At 37.8% G+C, this 16978-nt stretch overlaps 1 protein-coding gene across 1 annotated transcript in view; it reads right to left on the reverse strand.

The window, feature by feature from the left end:
* Positions 1–10472: 10472 nt before the first annotated feature.
* The window catches only part of LOC141434980 (membralin-like), a 131127-nt gene continuing 124621 nt past the window's right edge, over positions 10473–16978 (reverse strand). Inside the window, exon 8 of the mRNA XM_074097475.1 lies at positions 10473–12318. Within this exon, the coding sequence (XP_073953576.1) occupies positions 11578–12318 (741 nt within the window). The 3' untranslated portion in view covers positions 10473–11577. The remainder of the gene's footprint in view (positions 12319–16978) is intronic.

Consider the following 16978-nt stretch of genomic DNA (forward strand, 5'->3'; position numbering starts at 1 on the left):
CACATAAAACTAAATGAATAAAAAAAGAATATTAAAATTTGACAATGAGTGGTGAAACAGGACCTTTATCTTAATTTCTTATTTTAGACTTACCAAATTCCAAGCCGATAAGCCGCCCACTGGAAATGGATCAAAAATAAGTATTTGTAAACTAACACCCACTGACTCCAGGACAGATGAAACTAAATAAAAGCTTGTAATAGGTACTTATATAAAGATATTAACGAAGTGTTAGATAAGGGAGTTCAACGGATGAGCAGATGTTAAACACAATTCACATGACGCTTAACTCCATTACGCCATTTTCTTTCAAGCAACGAAGGTGAAGCATCAACATTCACCAGTAGCAGAATAGTCTACCAGTGTCCAATAAATGTTATGTGGTTAGGACCTTAACACACTTGCGATTTGCGGGCGAGCGCGCAGCGAGTTCGCCGCGTTTAGAGCTGGGACGCCATGCTGATTTTCCCGCGAGTATGCAGCGGACTTTGTTGCGCGATTGCGACGAAATCGTTACGCGCTCGCAGCGAACTTGTTGCGCGCTCGCCTCGTTTTCAACTCGCCCGCAAGTCGGAAGTGTGATGAGGCCCTATCTAGCTGTGATATGGGTAAGGTACTCGTATGTGTTAAAGTAAGAGAGACAGAGCAGGAACTATCGAATTTCCTGTATCAGTCAGTTTTGTACCGAAATGCATTTAACCGATTTTATTCAGCTGCTGATCTATTGTTACTATGCGTCTATATGAACTGGAAAGTAATAAAACGATCAATAATAATGATAAACATACAAAAAGAGTGATTTGAGTAAATGATTGACTGACAGACAACTCGCAGAAACTTGAAATTTGGCAGACATAATTCCTTGAGGATGAAAGAGGTGCACTGAAAAGAGATTTCTCAAAATTAACATAGATACCTAATGTGATTCAATGATAGACTGAATCATAAGGAGAACAAACAGCCTAAACCACTTAAAATTTAGCAGAGTAATTCATTAGAGTTTTTTTCAAAATTCCGACGAGTTAGCCAGTTTTTAGGATTCCGTAGTCAATTAGGAACCCTTATAGTCTCGCCATGTCTGTCCGTCTGTTTGTCTGTCTGACTATCCGTCAGCGGCTATATAAGCTCAGGGACTGTTAGTACTAGAAAGCTGTAATTTGGTATGAATATATTTATATCTGTTTGCGAAATATTACACTTTTTTGCACTTTTTTGTAAAAGTGCAAATTTTCATTAAAATTGAGCGTCTCCCCCCCCCTCTAAAATCTAAACTGTTGGGTGAAAAATTTTGAAAAAAATCAGGATGGTAGTAAGTACCTACATCCAATTTACAAGGAAAATTAATAACGGCTAAGATTGCTTGAGAATTATTAGTAGTTCAAGAGTAAATAGCAGCCTAAGCTTTAAAATATACTTACCTAAGCTTGGAAGATTCCGTACACAATACGAAATCCTTAGAAAAATATTAGTACATAATATTTGATTTTTTCGTAATGGCTACGGAACACTGTCTTGGGCGTGTCCGACACGCTCTTGGCCGGTTTTTTTATTCTTTCATTGGAGCAAAACCACGGGATCAATATAAGTATTACAATATAAACAAAGTAGGTATAGTTATGAAAACAAATGATCATACAGCCACTGGGTCTGCCACCGCACCGACAAGGACGCAGTATGATTTATAAGTAAGTATACTATTATTATAAAAAATATCGAGTAGCTTTAACTTAAGGAATGTAGGAAGGAACGCACGACTAAAATATGGAACCAGCTTCCTGGGACAATGTTTCCGGAGCGGTACAGCTTAGGGATCTTTAAAAAACTCGCCTATCAGTCTCTCAAAGGGCCGACAACGCACCTGTGATACCCCTCGTGTTGACAGGTGTCCATGGGCGGCGGTGATTGCTTCCTATTAGGATAAAAAAAGGTTAACGGAGAAGGTAGGTAGCTTTAAGTTGCTAATGGTAGTTGAATGCTGGAGGCCATCAGTTCAATCTGAAAGAGTATAGCATTTACGAGTATATCTCGTGCCTATTCTCTCACAGAGGGCTCGGCTTGTTGTACCCGCGCGAGCCCAGTGCTTATTTGGAACTTCACACTTAAGCCACTTCGCAAGTAGGTATATAATGCAGGTTTCCTCACGATGTCTTTCTATACCGAGAAGTTCATGAATGCGAGCCCGGGATCGAACCCACGATACTTTACCTATATACTTCGTTTTTTTAGCACTAGAAAGAAGGTAAGCAATCTTGACGTGTCTTAAAAAGAAGATATATCTTAAAAAGACACGTCAAGATTGAAAAACACTTTAGAAAAATAAGTCACAGCAAATCTGTAACAATTAGCAAATATGTGATAATTTTACATTATTTTGGTACTTATCATATCATAAATAATAGTTACTAATTTTTTTTAAACGGTTTTCAATAAAAAGACTCGTCAAGGTTGTTTACCTTTTTTCTAATGCTAAAAAAACGAAGTATATAACGGCTAAGCGGATTTGGATGAAAGTTGGTATGAAATTAGCTGTCTTCAGATAGACATAGGAATAACATATGCTTTTTTCCCCATGACATTGGGATAAAATTTCGAAACCTCATCCGCTGGGTAGAGTCATGAAATTTGGCACTGTTTGTTTATAAAACAACGTCCAAGTATCTTAAAAGTCGAGAGAGAGAGAGTTTGTAGAAAGATAAAAATAAGTGAATTCAATTTCGTGGCAGATTTTAAAATTCTTGCAATAATAGAAAGCTACATTGTCTTAGATTGACAAATTGAGGATTTTAAAATAGAATTTCTCGGGATAAACGTAGCCTATGACAATTAAAAACAGTGTAGCTTTCTATTAGTTTGACCAGTCGGTGTCTGTGTGTGTGTGTGTGTGTCTGTCTGTCTGTGGCACCGTAGCTCTTAAACGGGTGGACCGGACCGATTTAAATGCGTTTTTTTTTTTGATAGTAGGTTTTCTAGCGATGGTTCTTAGACAGGTTTTATTAAAATCAGTCCAGCCGTTTTTGAGATATTGAACTCTGAAGTCACTTATTTAATTAGTCCTAATGTAGGAGTCACTTATTTCTATCTCCAGGGAATTTCGCATTTTCCCGAGGAAAAATAGGTAGGCAATGTCAGTCATAAAAGTAGCTTTCTATTAGTGCAAGTGTTTTTTTTAAATTGATCGAAAGGGTCATATCTATACCGCGGGAACTATGCGATTTCCCGGGATAAAATAAGCCTGTTTCAATTCAATCAGGGACAGGGTAGCTTTCTATAGAATTCACGTACCTATTCTTATCCCGCGGCAATTATCCTATATCGTGTAGGGGAGAGCGAGGAGAGTTGTGACAGAGGAGAGTAAGTAGTGACAACTTCGATTTCTTGCAACTTATTAACTGCTAGCAAAAGCGCGCGTTTTTTATTTCAAGTCTATCAAACGTGTGCTACTGCAAGCTCGCTTTACAAGTAGTTAGTAAGTTTAGTTAATAAGTTCTTAAAAATCGGCGTTGTCACTACTCTCTTCTGTCACAACTCTCCTCGGTCTCCCTTACGAAGTTGCGGGCAAAAGAAACACATATATACATTAACGTTTTCTGGAATTCCACCCCTGAATATGTTAAACAGGAGTTCAAAGTTTGTACGAATTATGATTATTTGGCTCAATTTTTGAATTCCAATAATTTGCACCATCTGTCTAAAACAACGACTGTCTGTATCCGCCACATAATCCTCCGAAAAATCAATCAAAACAGAAAAAAAAAGGATCGTAAATAGAAAGTAAATCTATGTTACCCCAAAATTTAACGCGAGCTACGCCGCGGGCAAAAGCTAGTTACTTCATAAAAGGTTACACTCAAATTTCAATGAAAATTGAGAACAAATGAATGAGCAGCATTATACGGAATTACCGCTCCAAACGTCTTACAAATTACAAATCTTGAAAGTTGTTTAGATAGAAATCGCGAAGATTAACTTTTAATGAACGTTCAAATTTACCCTTGCTCATAAACGTCAGTTGTTTTGCAACTCGGAAAAATGGTTGAAGTATAGTCGAGTTCCCTGATACATACACAGAAAAATATCCTACTAAAATATTTGTAAATGAAAAAGTTTGCAAGTGTACGCGAGTGCGTTTGTTTGTTACCCTTTCAGTCTAAACAAAGTAATCGGATTTATGTGATATATGGTATGCAAGCTGGATCTTGGGAACAATATAGGCTACTTTTTATTCTAAGCTGATGGTACGGTAGAAGTATAGTGGTACGGTCAAGGGCTTTAATTCATGAGCACCCATGGAACCATTTCACGGTAAACGTCATAGTAGTGACATCGCATTAATTAATAAGTAAAAACGTAATAACTTTTCCTTTGAAAAGGTTCGAAAGTGGCTCACGACTTAAAGTCCTTGACCGTACGCATATAAAATACCAGAATCAACTTTCTAATATTGAAAGCCACTCGTTAAAATTTTCATGTTTGTATGACTTATCTTACGAGTACGTTGGGTCTGTGCGCTTGCAGTGGCACATACTTACATAGGCTGAGACGATGATGATGATGATGTAATCTTTGGTGATTCCTGTAGGAACTGGGTAAAACCCTGGAACTTCAATTCAACCTCCGGGCTTAAAAGTTCACGCGAGCGAAGCTATGGGTAAAAGTTATTAATAAGTTTTTGTAAAAAAACACTACTAGATTTTTTGCTTACTGTACTTTTTCTTGACTGTAAATGCATTGTCATTTAACCTACATTTTGTAGACCCAATTTCAAGTCAATACGTCCACTAAGACGTACGTGAGGACGTAGTGGACGGATTGACTTGAAACTCTAATGGCTACTTGCTGGAAACACATAAATCTCGAGTTTGCGTTAAAATGTATGGAACTGTCAAGCTTAAGCCAGGTTTAACGGCTAAATCTAGATTTATTTTTTCCTGCAAGACGGCCTAAAGCAAAGGCAACGAGACGAAATAAATTATATCATGAGACAGAAAGGGAACAAAATACTAATAATGACGTTTAAAGTAAAGCCAAAGAGACGAGATATACTATAAATTGTGAGATACATAGACATTGGAGTCTTTGACTTACTTCAATGACAAGCTAATACAGTATTTTTTGGACATGAAACTAACAATAATAATGGTAACGGATAACTCACGTCTTAATTCGAGTTTAGCTCATGTTATTGGGTCGCGCGAGCAGAGCGGTGGCGCGCAGTGCGCGTTTTGCGGCAGCCGCCGAGTCGCGTTGCTCCTACTAAGAAGGGCTACGAATTAGCCCGAAACATGTCAAGCTAAACTCGCTTTAAGACGTGATTTATAGTTACAATATTATTTAATACTTACAGATATCATCATATCATAAATAAGATTGACAATGCATATTATCGAACAGAAAAACAATTTTTAAGCTTTTTTTTTTTCATATAGCAGAGTTGTAAAGGTTTGAAATTCAAGATTTGACAGCGAAAGCCTTACTTGCACGTGACGTCACACGCAAGTAGCGCCATACTTGCTGCATAGAGAAGAGTTTTAGAAAGAGACAGATATATAGATTTTTCAAATAAACACTGTAAAACAAATTTTCAACAGAATTATTTTTTCTCTTCGCTAAACATTGTCTGTATATCTTTTTACTCCGTTTTGCTCCGTTACGGCGTGAAAGGCGGACAAACATACAAACACACTTGCGCATTTATAATATTATAAGTATGGATACAGAATATGGCAAATTCAGGAGGTGTCAAATACTTTGTGATTGGTCAGATAACTAAATGAGCCTAACGTTAAATGAACCTCTTGGTACTGGAGTCTCTTAGAGCCTATTTAGGGCCGAAACTTGCACTCTTTCAACGAAGGAAGCCACTTCACCCAGGGGTACCTATAGGTAAACTGAGTTGATTCAGGAAGCACGAGCAGCCATTGTGCAGGGGGCAGGGGAGGGGGGAATGTGGCTCCGCCGCGCTCCACTCTAAGCTCAATAGGTATCTTTGTAAATAAAGTAACTGCATCGTGTTTGGTATCATTTTCGGATAACTAAAACGAGATTTTTGAAAAAATATGAAAATATGGTTTCTCTTTTTTTTCAAAAACCTTGTATAATACAAAAACTGCCAGTTAAAACTCTATGAAAAAAATATGTATGGATAGCCAGTTTATTCAGGATTATAAAAATATACTTTAGCGCGCGATCAGTGGCCGGAAGATCGTGCTAGGAAGTGGCAGTGGGACGATATTAGGTGTAAGCAAACTAGTGCGAGTTTGTTGAGCGATGCTTCAGGCTCCAATATTGCGCGAATCAAGGCCGTCTCCCCACCTTGGCACTTTGTTGGATAACGACTCTCTCCGGATAGCTGTTACACATAGGCTGGGATGCAAAGTTTCCGAGCAGCATCGTTGCATATGCGGGGCGATGGTGGAGGAGGATGGTCACCACGGACTTAGTTGTCAAAGGTGTGCTGGCCGGTTTTCGAGGCATCACTCAATTAATGACCTGATCAGGGCAATGGGTGCAGCTAACGGGCCTTGTATGTTGGAGCCTCCGGGATTGAGCCGTAGCGACCGCAAGAGGCCTGATGGGCTGACGTTGGTTCCCTGGCAGAGAGGGCGGTGTCTCTTGTGGGATGCAACGTGCGTAAGTACCTTTGCGGCATCACACCTGAGTCACACGTCGAGGGCAGCTGGTTTCGCGGCTGAAAATGCCGCGCGGTCGAAGCGCCTAAAATACTCAGCCTTGGAACCGACGTACGACTTTGTGCCATTTGCGGTCGAGACGGCTGGCCCTTGGGGGGTGGACGCCAGGTCGTTGGTTTGGGAGTTGGGGCGCAGGATGAGGGACAGAGGAGGTGACCCCCGTTCCGGGTCTTACTTGGTCCAGCGGGTCTCGTTGGCCATACAACGGGGCAATGCCGCTGGGGTGATGGGTACGTTTGGGCCAACTACTATTCGGATGGGTCTTGAGTAGTTTTTATTTTATTATTATTATAATTTTTCCTCGATTAGGTTTTTTTGATATTTTGTGTTTATTTTAGTGTTATCTCTATATATATAAAAGAAGAACTGACTGACTGACTTATAGATCAACGCACAGCCCAAACCGCTGGGCCTAGAAACTTGAAATTTGGTATAGGGGTTCTTTTTATGATGTAAGTGAGCACTAAGAAAGGATTTTTAGAAATTCATCCCCTAAGGGGGTGAAATAGGGGGGTGAAGTTTATATAGATTTTTCTCATTTCTGGACTTAGAAGTATGAAAATAGGTGTATAAGTTCTCGATTACAATTAAAAATTATCTGTGTAAGTGAAATGGATAACATTCCCCCTAAGGGGTATGGGGGGGAAAGTTTGTATGGAAATTTTCTCATTTCTGGACTTAGAAGTATAAAATAGGTGTATAAGTTCTCGATTACAATAAAAATTATCTGTGTAAGTGAAATGGATAAATTCCCCCCTGAAGTTTATGGAAATTTCTCATTTCTGGGAAGTATAAAATAGGTGTATAAGTTCTCGATTACAATTAAAAATTATCTTGTAAATGAAATGGATAAAATTCCCCCTAAAGGGTAAAATGGGGGGGGAAAGTTTGTATGGAAATTTTCTCATTTCTGGACTTAGAAGTATGAAAATAGGTAGGTATATAAGTTCTCGATTACAATCAAAACTTATCTGTGTAGGTGAAATGGATACAATTCCTTCCTGGGGGGGTAAGAGGGTGAAGTTAATATGGAATTTTCTCATTTCTGGACTAAGAAGTATGAAAATAGGTGTATAAGTTCTCGATTACAATTAAAAATTATGTCTAGGTAAAATACATTTAATTCCCCCTAAAAGGGGTATAATGGGAGGGGGGGGGGTTAGAGTTAGTCTGGAAATTTAAAATGATCCGTACAGTGTTGGCGATTTCAATAGGTGAGGGGGTTTTACATACAAAATGTTCGCATAAAATGTGCAAATTAATTGATACTTAATTAAAATGATGTGTGAAATAAATTTGCAAATAATTATGCAGTAGGTACCTAACTTAAAAATTACTCATTGGGTTGTGCATAATAGAATCAATACCTAATATTAACATAAGTGTAATTTTTGTGTGATTATCCGTTCTTATTTATCTTTTACCTAATTTCGAATATATACTTCGGGTTCTAGAGTAAGATTTAGTTCTCGCCGAAAGCACACGAGATAATTAATTTACTCTCGAGCTTTGCATAAAACTTTTCATAAACTAGCTTCAAAACGGATAAAAATGTTGTTTATAGCAAAGTACTTTACTAAACTGTAACCTATCGTATTTACGGCAGTACTTCGCTATGCACACAGATAAAATTTAATGTCACAATTATAACGGGGGTTAATTAAAACATATGCCCTGATAACTAAAGTACACGCGACGAAGTCGCGGGCAAAAGCTAGTTTATTATAATTTAATTAATTTTGATATAATTGAGAACATTTATATAGGTTTAAGTTGTTTTTTATTGTATTTTTTTTTATTTGAGAGGCGAGTGTGGACGTAGTACTTAATAGTTAGTATTCTTATTCTTCGAACTACCCGCACTTGATTACAAATAGTACCGGCACTCGTATCACGAACTACCCGAACTTTTCATTTTTATTTGTCACCCCATCACACCGACACACAGTCACACGCAGTATTAACAACGTCCGACCGTCCCTCAGAACATTCTTCCCGACGCCGACACTTCTTAAGGTATTTATAACAGGATTCCACGAAGATGAGAAAGCTTATATCCATCGTCTCGGTTGAAATTCTTATGTTTTTTTATTTCAACTGCTTCACGTACCATTCTTGAGTAGAAATGACGTTCCGTGGAGAGAATTCTCGCGCTGCTAGGCAGAGCTGACACCCCACACTTCAGTCTACTCGTGACCACGGCCACTGTCATGTGGCCGAAACGTCGAGATAAATATTACTCGTGTGTGTCAGCGTGATAAGTCCCGTTGGTGGTATTTTGACTATATTTTTTTGACTAAATCGTAATGAAATACACGTATCGGTTTATACACTTAAAAATACTATTAAATAGCCTATACTATTATATATATATACTTTAATGGTATTATTATCTACCATAAACTTATAAGAAAATAGGCAAAAAATCTGGCCCTCAAATGTATGCAGAAATAGAGGTAATTTTGTATGAAGAATAGGCCAAATTTTGTGCCGCTGAGTATATTTATTGCCGCGCGACAAACATGCGCAGGAGTACTTTGCGCTCTGAGCTTGATAATTGCTTACATTGAAAATGAAATTAATACTGTTAGAAAGGGTAAAGAGGATTTCTTTATACGTCAATTTGGCCAAAAAATATCGGTAAATAAATAAACATACAGTTTAGTATTGTACTTCATACTTTATAAAAAAAAATGAATTTGTTTACTAAAGAAATGAGAAGAAGCAATTGTAGTAACTAAAAATGCCAAATTTATTTACTTTGAAATCACAACAACATACTAAAATTGTTTTTATCAGGTTGATTTTACAATAATATATTGGTATAATTATCATATTAAAAATGAATTCGGCATGCTTAACCCGTCGAGCGATTTAGGCACACACGTGTGTGCCTAAGGAAACCTGTCCGAAAATGCGCTAGGTGCACTCAGTGAGTGTGTCTATCGCAGTTCCGGACAAATTTCGCTAGGCGCTTTTTGCACCCCCAAATCGCTCGACGGGTTAAAGTACCCGAAAATGATACCAAGCACAACGTAGTTACTTTATGTTTATGGCCATCTAGCAATATTTCGCTGGTCAAGGAACCCTCATTCGCGCCAAATAAGTTTGCGTCAGTAAAGTTAGTTCCAAGAGCAATTGAGCAGGTTTTCGCGCGAAAGCTTCCCATGGAGTGACATCTAAAAGCCGGTACTCGTAGCTAACTTCACAAACGCAAATTTAAATAGTGGGAAATGTAAAATTGCTTCTTCTCTATCTCTCTCTCTCACACGATTCGCCACCAAAGTGCGGTTGTACAAGGACTTGTTGTACGAGGAAGGTGTCAAGGACTTTAATTCTGAGCCACCATTGAACCATTTCAGATACCTAAACGTCATAGTGATCATCACATTAATTAACAAGGAAAATCGTACTAATGACTTTTCCTTTGAAAAGGCTCTATGGCGGCTCATGACATGAATGAAAGTCCTTGACCGTACTACAACTACCACGGATTACACAATGACAATAGATTCGACGCTCTTGTCGGGCAGCCGCAGGAGGTACATTTTTGAGTGACCACTAACAAAAAGAATAAAATCACTACGGTATCAACGATAGCGGTGGCAAAGTACCTACCTACTATATTGTATGAAATGACATGACTGAACACAGCTGACTTCAACAGATTATTTTTAGTTTTCATTGTTATATAATTTAATTGTTTGAACAAGTAAAGTAAGTATTATTTTTTTTAGAAATTAACTAGAAATTAATGAGGAAATTTCAATAAAAATGCGCAAATATGACAGAAAATATTTTATTGCAATAAACTAAATCACTGATAAGAGTATGCCAACTTCCAGCGCCATCCACTAAGCATGTACAAATTAACAAACGGAGTTAACAAAAATAAGATCCTAATAAATATTTTATCGACATCAAATTATTTACATATTTGCCTTAGTGGCATTACATCGTCTTACTTACTACAATCACCTTTCTGAACATATGATATACTACAAAAAAATCACTAACAAGTTTTTAAGAATAACGCTCTCGAGAACAGGTATGTACAGCCAGCATTGAAAGTAGCAGATCACTTTTTGGTTTGTCGCAATAACAAAATCTTGTATGGCGTTACTTACGTAGCTATGAAGGCGTTAGTATCACTTCGTTCGCTGGTCTAAGTAAAGTGATCTAAAAAGCAACTGGTAAACCCGTTCACGTTCGTGTCGGAGACTGAAAAAGAGCTAGTTGCGTTAAGGCCCGTCAGCCACCGGAATAGGAGCTACGCGAAGCGGAGATCCGTCGAATTTGAGTCATAGAATTAACGATGAAAGGACCAAACATTCGGGAAACTTTTTAGAACACTTGCTACTTAGACCAGTTGCTTCTTAGACCACTTGCTCCATAGACCACCTGCTTTTTAGACAAAATGATTCTAACCCCTGCAAAGTGAAAAGGACAAAAGTGTGCAGCGATTTTGATACTGACTGTACTTGTTAAGCAGTCTTCAATAGTGGACATTTTATACCTTCTTTTTTTGTAGATGAGAGTCTAAGATGCAAAAAAATGTTCACGTATTCAGCTAAAACGTAGATAAACTATAACATATAATGTTGTATTAATAAACACATTAATGTTAATAACGTTCTTAACAACGCTCTAAATGTAGTAGCTAACATTATCCAAAACTTAAAGCTCTCATCATAAATAAAAAACGAAGTGTACTTAGTTAGAAAACAAAACACTCTGTTAAATTACAAAAGTTCACGTAGTATCAATTCTACTACTCGTATGAAAATCATCATTAAAGTCATAATAAAATCATCAAGTAAGCTGATCGATTAATGGACACTGAATATGTGCATTGCAAAGTTGACAAGTATAAGGAATAATAATAAGATTAGTCTAGGTCGTCAGGCTCTGAAGGAATCCTAAGAGCCCTTCTCTCAGTACCTATGTCTTCGTCAGACGTCGAGAGCAAGGGGGGATCGACGTCGGCCAGGGCGCTGCTACCCCGTCGTCGACGGTCCAAAGTCGACGTTTCATCCTGACCGTTCTTAATAGCCTTCTTAGCGGCAGCATTTGGAGTATTGTTTAAGTCATTGTTCCGATCAGTAGTAGTAACGTTACTACTACTCAAAACTTTATCTCCATCGCGCGAGTTCTTTCTCGCGATCTCTTCTATTTTGATATCATTTTCACCACTAGGACTGATAGACTTTATTATGTTAGAGACCTTTGTAGACTTAGTGTCAGCTGATAAGTTTCTTTCTACATTCTCGCTAACGATACCTGTGTTGGTACCGGTGGCAGTGGTTTCGGCAGCTACCGTTCTTGATGACGTCACGTCGCCTGTATGGGTTGTATTCGTTTGTGCAGTCGAGACCGAAGGTGTAGTTTGTGTGGTGGACTGCGCAGTATTTTGCACGGTTTGCGTTGTAGACTGTGTAGTTGGGGGAGTGGCTTGGGTACCGGTGCCAGGAGCGTCGTGGTACGCGGCCCCACTGGCCAGCGCCGCGATGCCTGCCAGACCTACCATCCCACCCATGCCATGGTGAGTACGGAGAAGCAACTGCTGCAGCTGAGCCTGTTGTAGTATCACAGGCAGTTCATAGTGATGGAAGAAGTACAACATCGAATGCTGGAACAAAAACATTGCGTTATTACATTCGATACAAGTTAAGTAGGTAAATATGTGCACTCTGGGAAGGTAAGAGGACACGCCGCACATGTAACAATAAATAAACGGTAAAGAGATAAGCTGCAAGTAGGAGACACCCCGGCGCAGCTAAGCGGCGCGTCGATATTTACTTGAGACGTCCCGAGCAGCTGGGCTACTACGAAACTGGAAACTCGAAGTTCGTGTCATGCGGTCCCTCGGACACTTATACTATTTAATACGAGAGCGTGAGGGACGGTACGATACGAACTTCGAGTTTCGAGTTTCGTAGTAGCCCAGCAGAGTAGATTATGAGGCACGTCCGTCGAACTGAGCAAAACTCCTTTGGACAAATAAATGAGCGACTCGTGACACCACCGAGAGTATCCCCGTTTCTATTTATTTATTTCTGGGTCAAAGTTCCCTCCCCTCGCGACGTCCGACGTAAGTTTTAATTAAGAAACTTGTGACCGCTCCGCAGTGAACTTTTATTTGAAATTATATTTTGTGATCCTCTCGTTTTGATTTTTTTCCGTGTTGCCGGTGTAACGGGTTAGCGGCGGTGGCAGCAGCGGCGAGGATAAGTTGCGACGCCTTTGTGATTTGTGTTTATTGTTGGAAGAGCACGCCGTGCCATTGCAAACGATATCTCCAGTGCCACTTCTTTTGATTACCATCTATAATTGAAATATTAGGTGAGAGTTCAGCATTCAATTGGTCCACTAATGTATTTGTAGTTGTGGCGCATTTTAAGCAGGGCTTCTAATACCGGTAAAAAGGTGGTAACGTTACCTCTGTCAAAGAGATTTAACGTTAAATCCTAATTAACGTTAAACGATGTACCGTTACTTTTTAAATTTTTACCAGTATAAAAAATTTAACGTTATAAGCTGTTCACTTCCTGATTACTTCTCACTTTTACATTATAGCGGCGTCCCTGGTCATCATTCTGCTAAATCAGAACATTTGTTTATGCTATTAAATCTACTCTACAACTATATCGACACCTCCTACGTATACTGGTACAAGTGCATAATCATAAATTTACAGGAAAGCTGTTCAAAGGTTCCAAAACTTGTAACTTTCTCATTTGATGATATAACTTTTCAAAATTTTGCATTGGTTCCAAAGAAAATATTTGCTTTCTACCTGTATTCATGGAATTTTGAAATTTCTTATAGTTTTTGAGAAAATTGCAGATACACTACTATACGCGTATTTTACATCTTGTAGTTGTGCGGTATACTGAGCTAATTACCACTTGCTCCAGTATACGGCGTAATGCGTAGATTACTGATCTAACGATATTTTTATATTGTATATGAATTTTTAGATGAAATACTTATATGGCTTGCAATGAACAATAAAACAGATGCTCTTTTACCTTCATCTATTGATTTATAAACGTTTTTATCACTTGCATCAATATACGCTAACATTAGCATGCCACTTGTACCAATATACCGCTAGTAATGTTTTAAACTTGCTATACAAAATACAGAAATATACCTTTATAAGAAACCTCACTTGAAATATAAATGGTTTTATTAAGAAAAGTAATTGTATTAAGTGCTTTAAATTAATGGAAGCACATTCAATGGATTCGTATTCCTGTTCAAATGTGTACTCGTATTTTATTGTGAAAGGTTCCTCATGTGATACATATATCGCATCGCACCCATTTGTACATAACGGTTTAGCTTTTTGTGCCTCTTCAGGGTTCCGTACCCAAAGGGTATAAACGGAAACCCTACTTCTATATACTACTTCGCCGTCCGTCGTCTGTCACCAGGCTGTATCTCATGAACCATGATAGTTAGACAGTTGAAATTTTCACAGATTATGTATAACTGTAGTCGATATAATATATATATAAAAAAATAGAACAGAATAAATATTTAAGGGGGCCCCCATACAACAAATGTATTTTTTTGCCATTTTTTTCTAATCCTAATGAAGTTGTATAGATGGTATGGAACCCTTCGTGCGCGAGTCTGATTAGCACTTTGCTTAAGCCAAGCTTTGACATGAAATATTGAGTCAAAGTCAAAATATCTTTATTCAATTTAGATTGTAACAAGCACTTATGAATGTCAAAAAAATCTACCACCGGTTCGAAAAAACCTCTGTTGAGAAGAGTCTGGCAATAAACCTAGGTATATTTTGTAAACAGATTTACAATCATATTTTAGTGATATCTATACATCACAAGTATTTAACACAACTACATATTTAAAAATTCTCAATTCGCTATTTGGAGTAAGCACTCGCCAATGCGGATCGGAATTATTTCAAATTTCCCTATTCATGATATAATCATTAATTTTAATAATACGCCTTATATATTAATGTCTTCTTGACAATAGATTTAAATTTTGTGTCTGTTTCTGAGTCTTGGGAAACTTCTATAACTTCATACGGTTTACCCGTTTTCGCCATATACATAGCCAGGTACCATTTCTTAGGTGTGTATAAAAAAATGTGTATAGGGGGTTATTAAAACCTGTACTATACTTGAAACCACATTAGGGCTACTAATTACTAATATGATCCAAGTAGAAAAATACTGTGATTCGAAAAAAAAAAGTTTTGCATGGAAGTGGAGTCGCAAGAAGACTTTCTAATTTCGATGTTTTCCCACTTATATCGTATAGTAATCAGTAGCCCTAATATGGGTTACAGTATAGTACAGGATTTTTTTTATCAACCTGTAGGTATATTGAAATTTACTGTTATCATTTAATTAAAGCATGCATGCCTTCGCCTTCTTTTTGGGGATGCTCAACTACCAGAATGCAATGTAATACTGCAATGTTATATTTATAGCACGCGTACATGTAGGTATAGCCGAGGAAATGAATCACGTACTGGTACTGGGTGGAACCGTTGTACTGTTATGTTGTAATGTTACTACCATGTTATGGTGTTATGTTGTACTGTTGTGTTGTGCTGTGTTGTTGTAATGTTATGTTGACATCCCATATATTTGCCAAAGAAATCATAGCGAAATAGATCACGAAAAGGTTTCACATTGGATTTAGTTTCCATGACTGTCTATGAGAAATACGGCAATTGTGGTCTTGCCCTCCGCAATTGTCAGACCAAAACATGTTTTTTTTTATATATACTATCAAATTATGTGTTCATAGAACAGTTTAAACGGTCCGCACGCAGCGACGGCTAGCGCGTACACTGAGGCAACTGCCAGTTACACTGGACTTCCCCGGCCCCGCGACAATATCGGTGCCGCGTATAGTGGTGCATGTCGGTTGCCTCAGTATACGTTGTACCGATTAGCAAAACGGTGTTAGATGCATTCATATACGTCACTTTATTTCCAAAACTAATAGGAATATCCGTGCAAATTTTTGTGGTAGGTAAATAAGGAAATTTTAATCACAAAATTGCAAAAAACTAAAAATCAGAAATTTGTCACTTGTACCAGTATACGTAGGAGGTGTCGATATGTATGTGCTTTTATGTAATCCGTATCAAAAAATAATTAAGAATTGCATTTTTTTACGGATTATAATATGCATTCACGATTATAATTTTGATCCCGACGTTTTGAGTCCATTTCAAGTCTCATGGTCACGGAAAAACTAAAAACAAAAATTACCGATTGAAGTAATGTTACTTTTTTAACGCTATAATAATGTGAATTGGGTAACGTTAAAAAGCCCTACTATTAATACTATGTAAAGGAAATTTACCGTTACAGAGTAACGTTATAATTTAATACCGGTACAAGGTATTTTTACGATTTTACCGTTTACGTAACGTTACTTATATAGGTAATGCGAATTTGGTAACGTTAACAAGCCCTGACTTTAAGCGATAACGAGGTCATTGCATTCAACATTCGTTTGTATACTTATGCAGCGTGTATTTTTTATACAATCACAAATAGCAACCAGACGTTGGTTTTATTCGCATTAACTACCAAATCGTAGTTAATTTATGTTTTTTTTTTTTTCGAGCAGCCATGTTTTGCGTGTGTACAATAATTATGACACGAGAGAGAAACGGATCTGTGACAGTTGTCTTGTCGCATCAGTAAGTGCAATGTTTCGAATAAAACGATAGTAGCGATCATGGTCATGGACTGATACATTGCGTGCTATTTTATTGTATGGAAAAAAGTATTATTTTTATTAAAACATAAATATTAAAGTATGTTTATTAGGTCCTTTACTAACTACCCTTGAAGTTTGTGGCAACAAAAATACACGCTGCCGTTACCCTCGTACGTATAGACAGGTACATTGCCCTTTTACAGGACAACTTCACATTGCATGACCTTAATTGAAGCGACCCGCCCCAATCACATGTCGGATCACCGCCGCAACAGATTTGAAAAAAGGATCAAACATTTAAAAGGTATTTAATGGACAGAGATGATTCCCTTTTATACGTCCATTAACATCAGCCGCTTTGAGATTTACCGCTCGTGTCTGCTACAAAACATCTATATTAACTACGGAACATAATGAACATTTTTCGATTGTTAACACTTCGTTAACGTGGGTAGGTATGATATTTTTCCTAGGTATTTTTTGTATTTTTAATTGTTTGTAGGTCTTAATGGAAGGTATTTCTATTTAAAAAAAAAATACGTGATAACAGTCTCAGCGCCAGATGC

Source organism: Choristoneura fumiferana, chromosome 14 (genome assembly GCF_025370935.1).
Source record: "Choristoneura fumiferana chromosome 14, NRCan_CFum_1, whole genome shotgun sequence".
In the NCBI taxonomy this organism is placed as follows: domain Eukaryota; kingdom Metazoa; phylum Arthropoda; class Insecta; order Lepidoptera; family Tortricidae; genus Choristoneura; species Choristoneura fumiferana.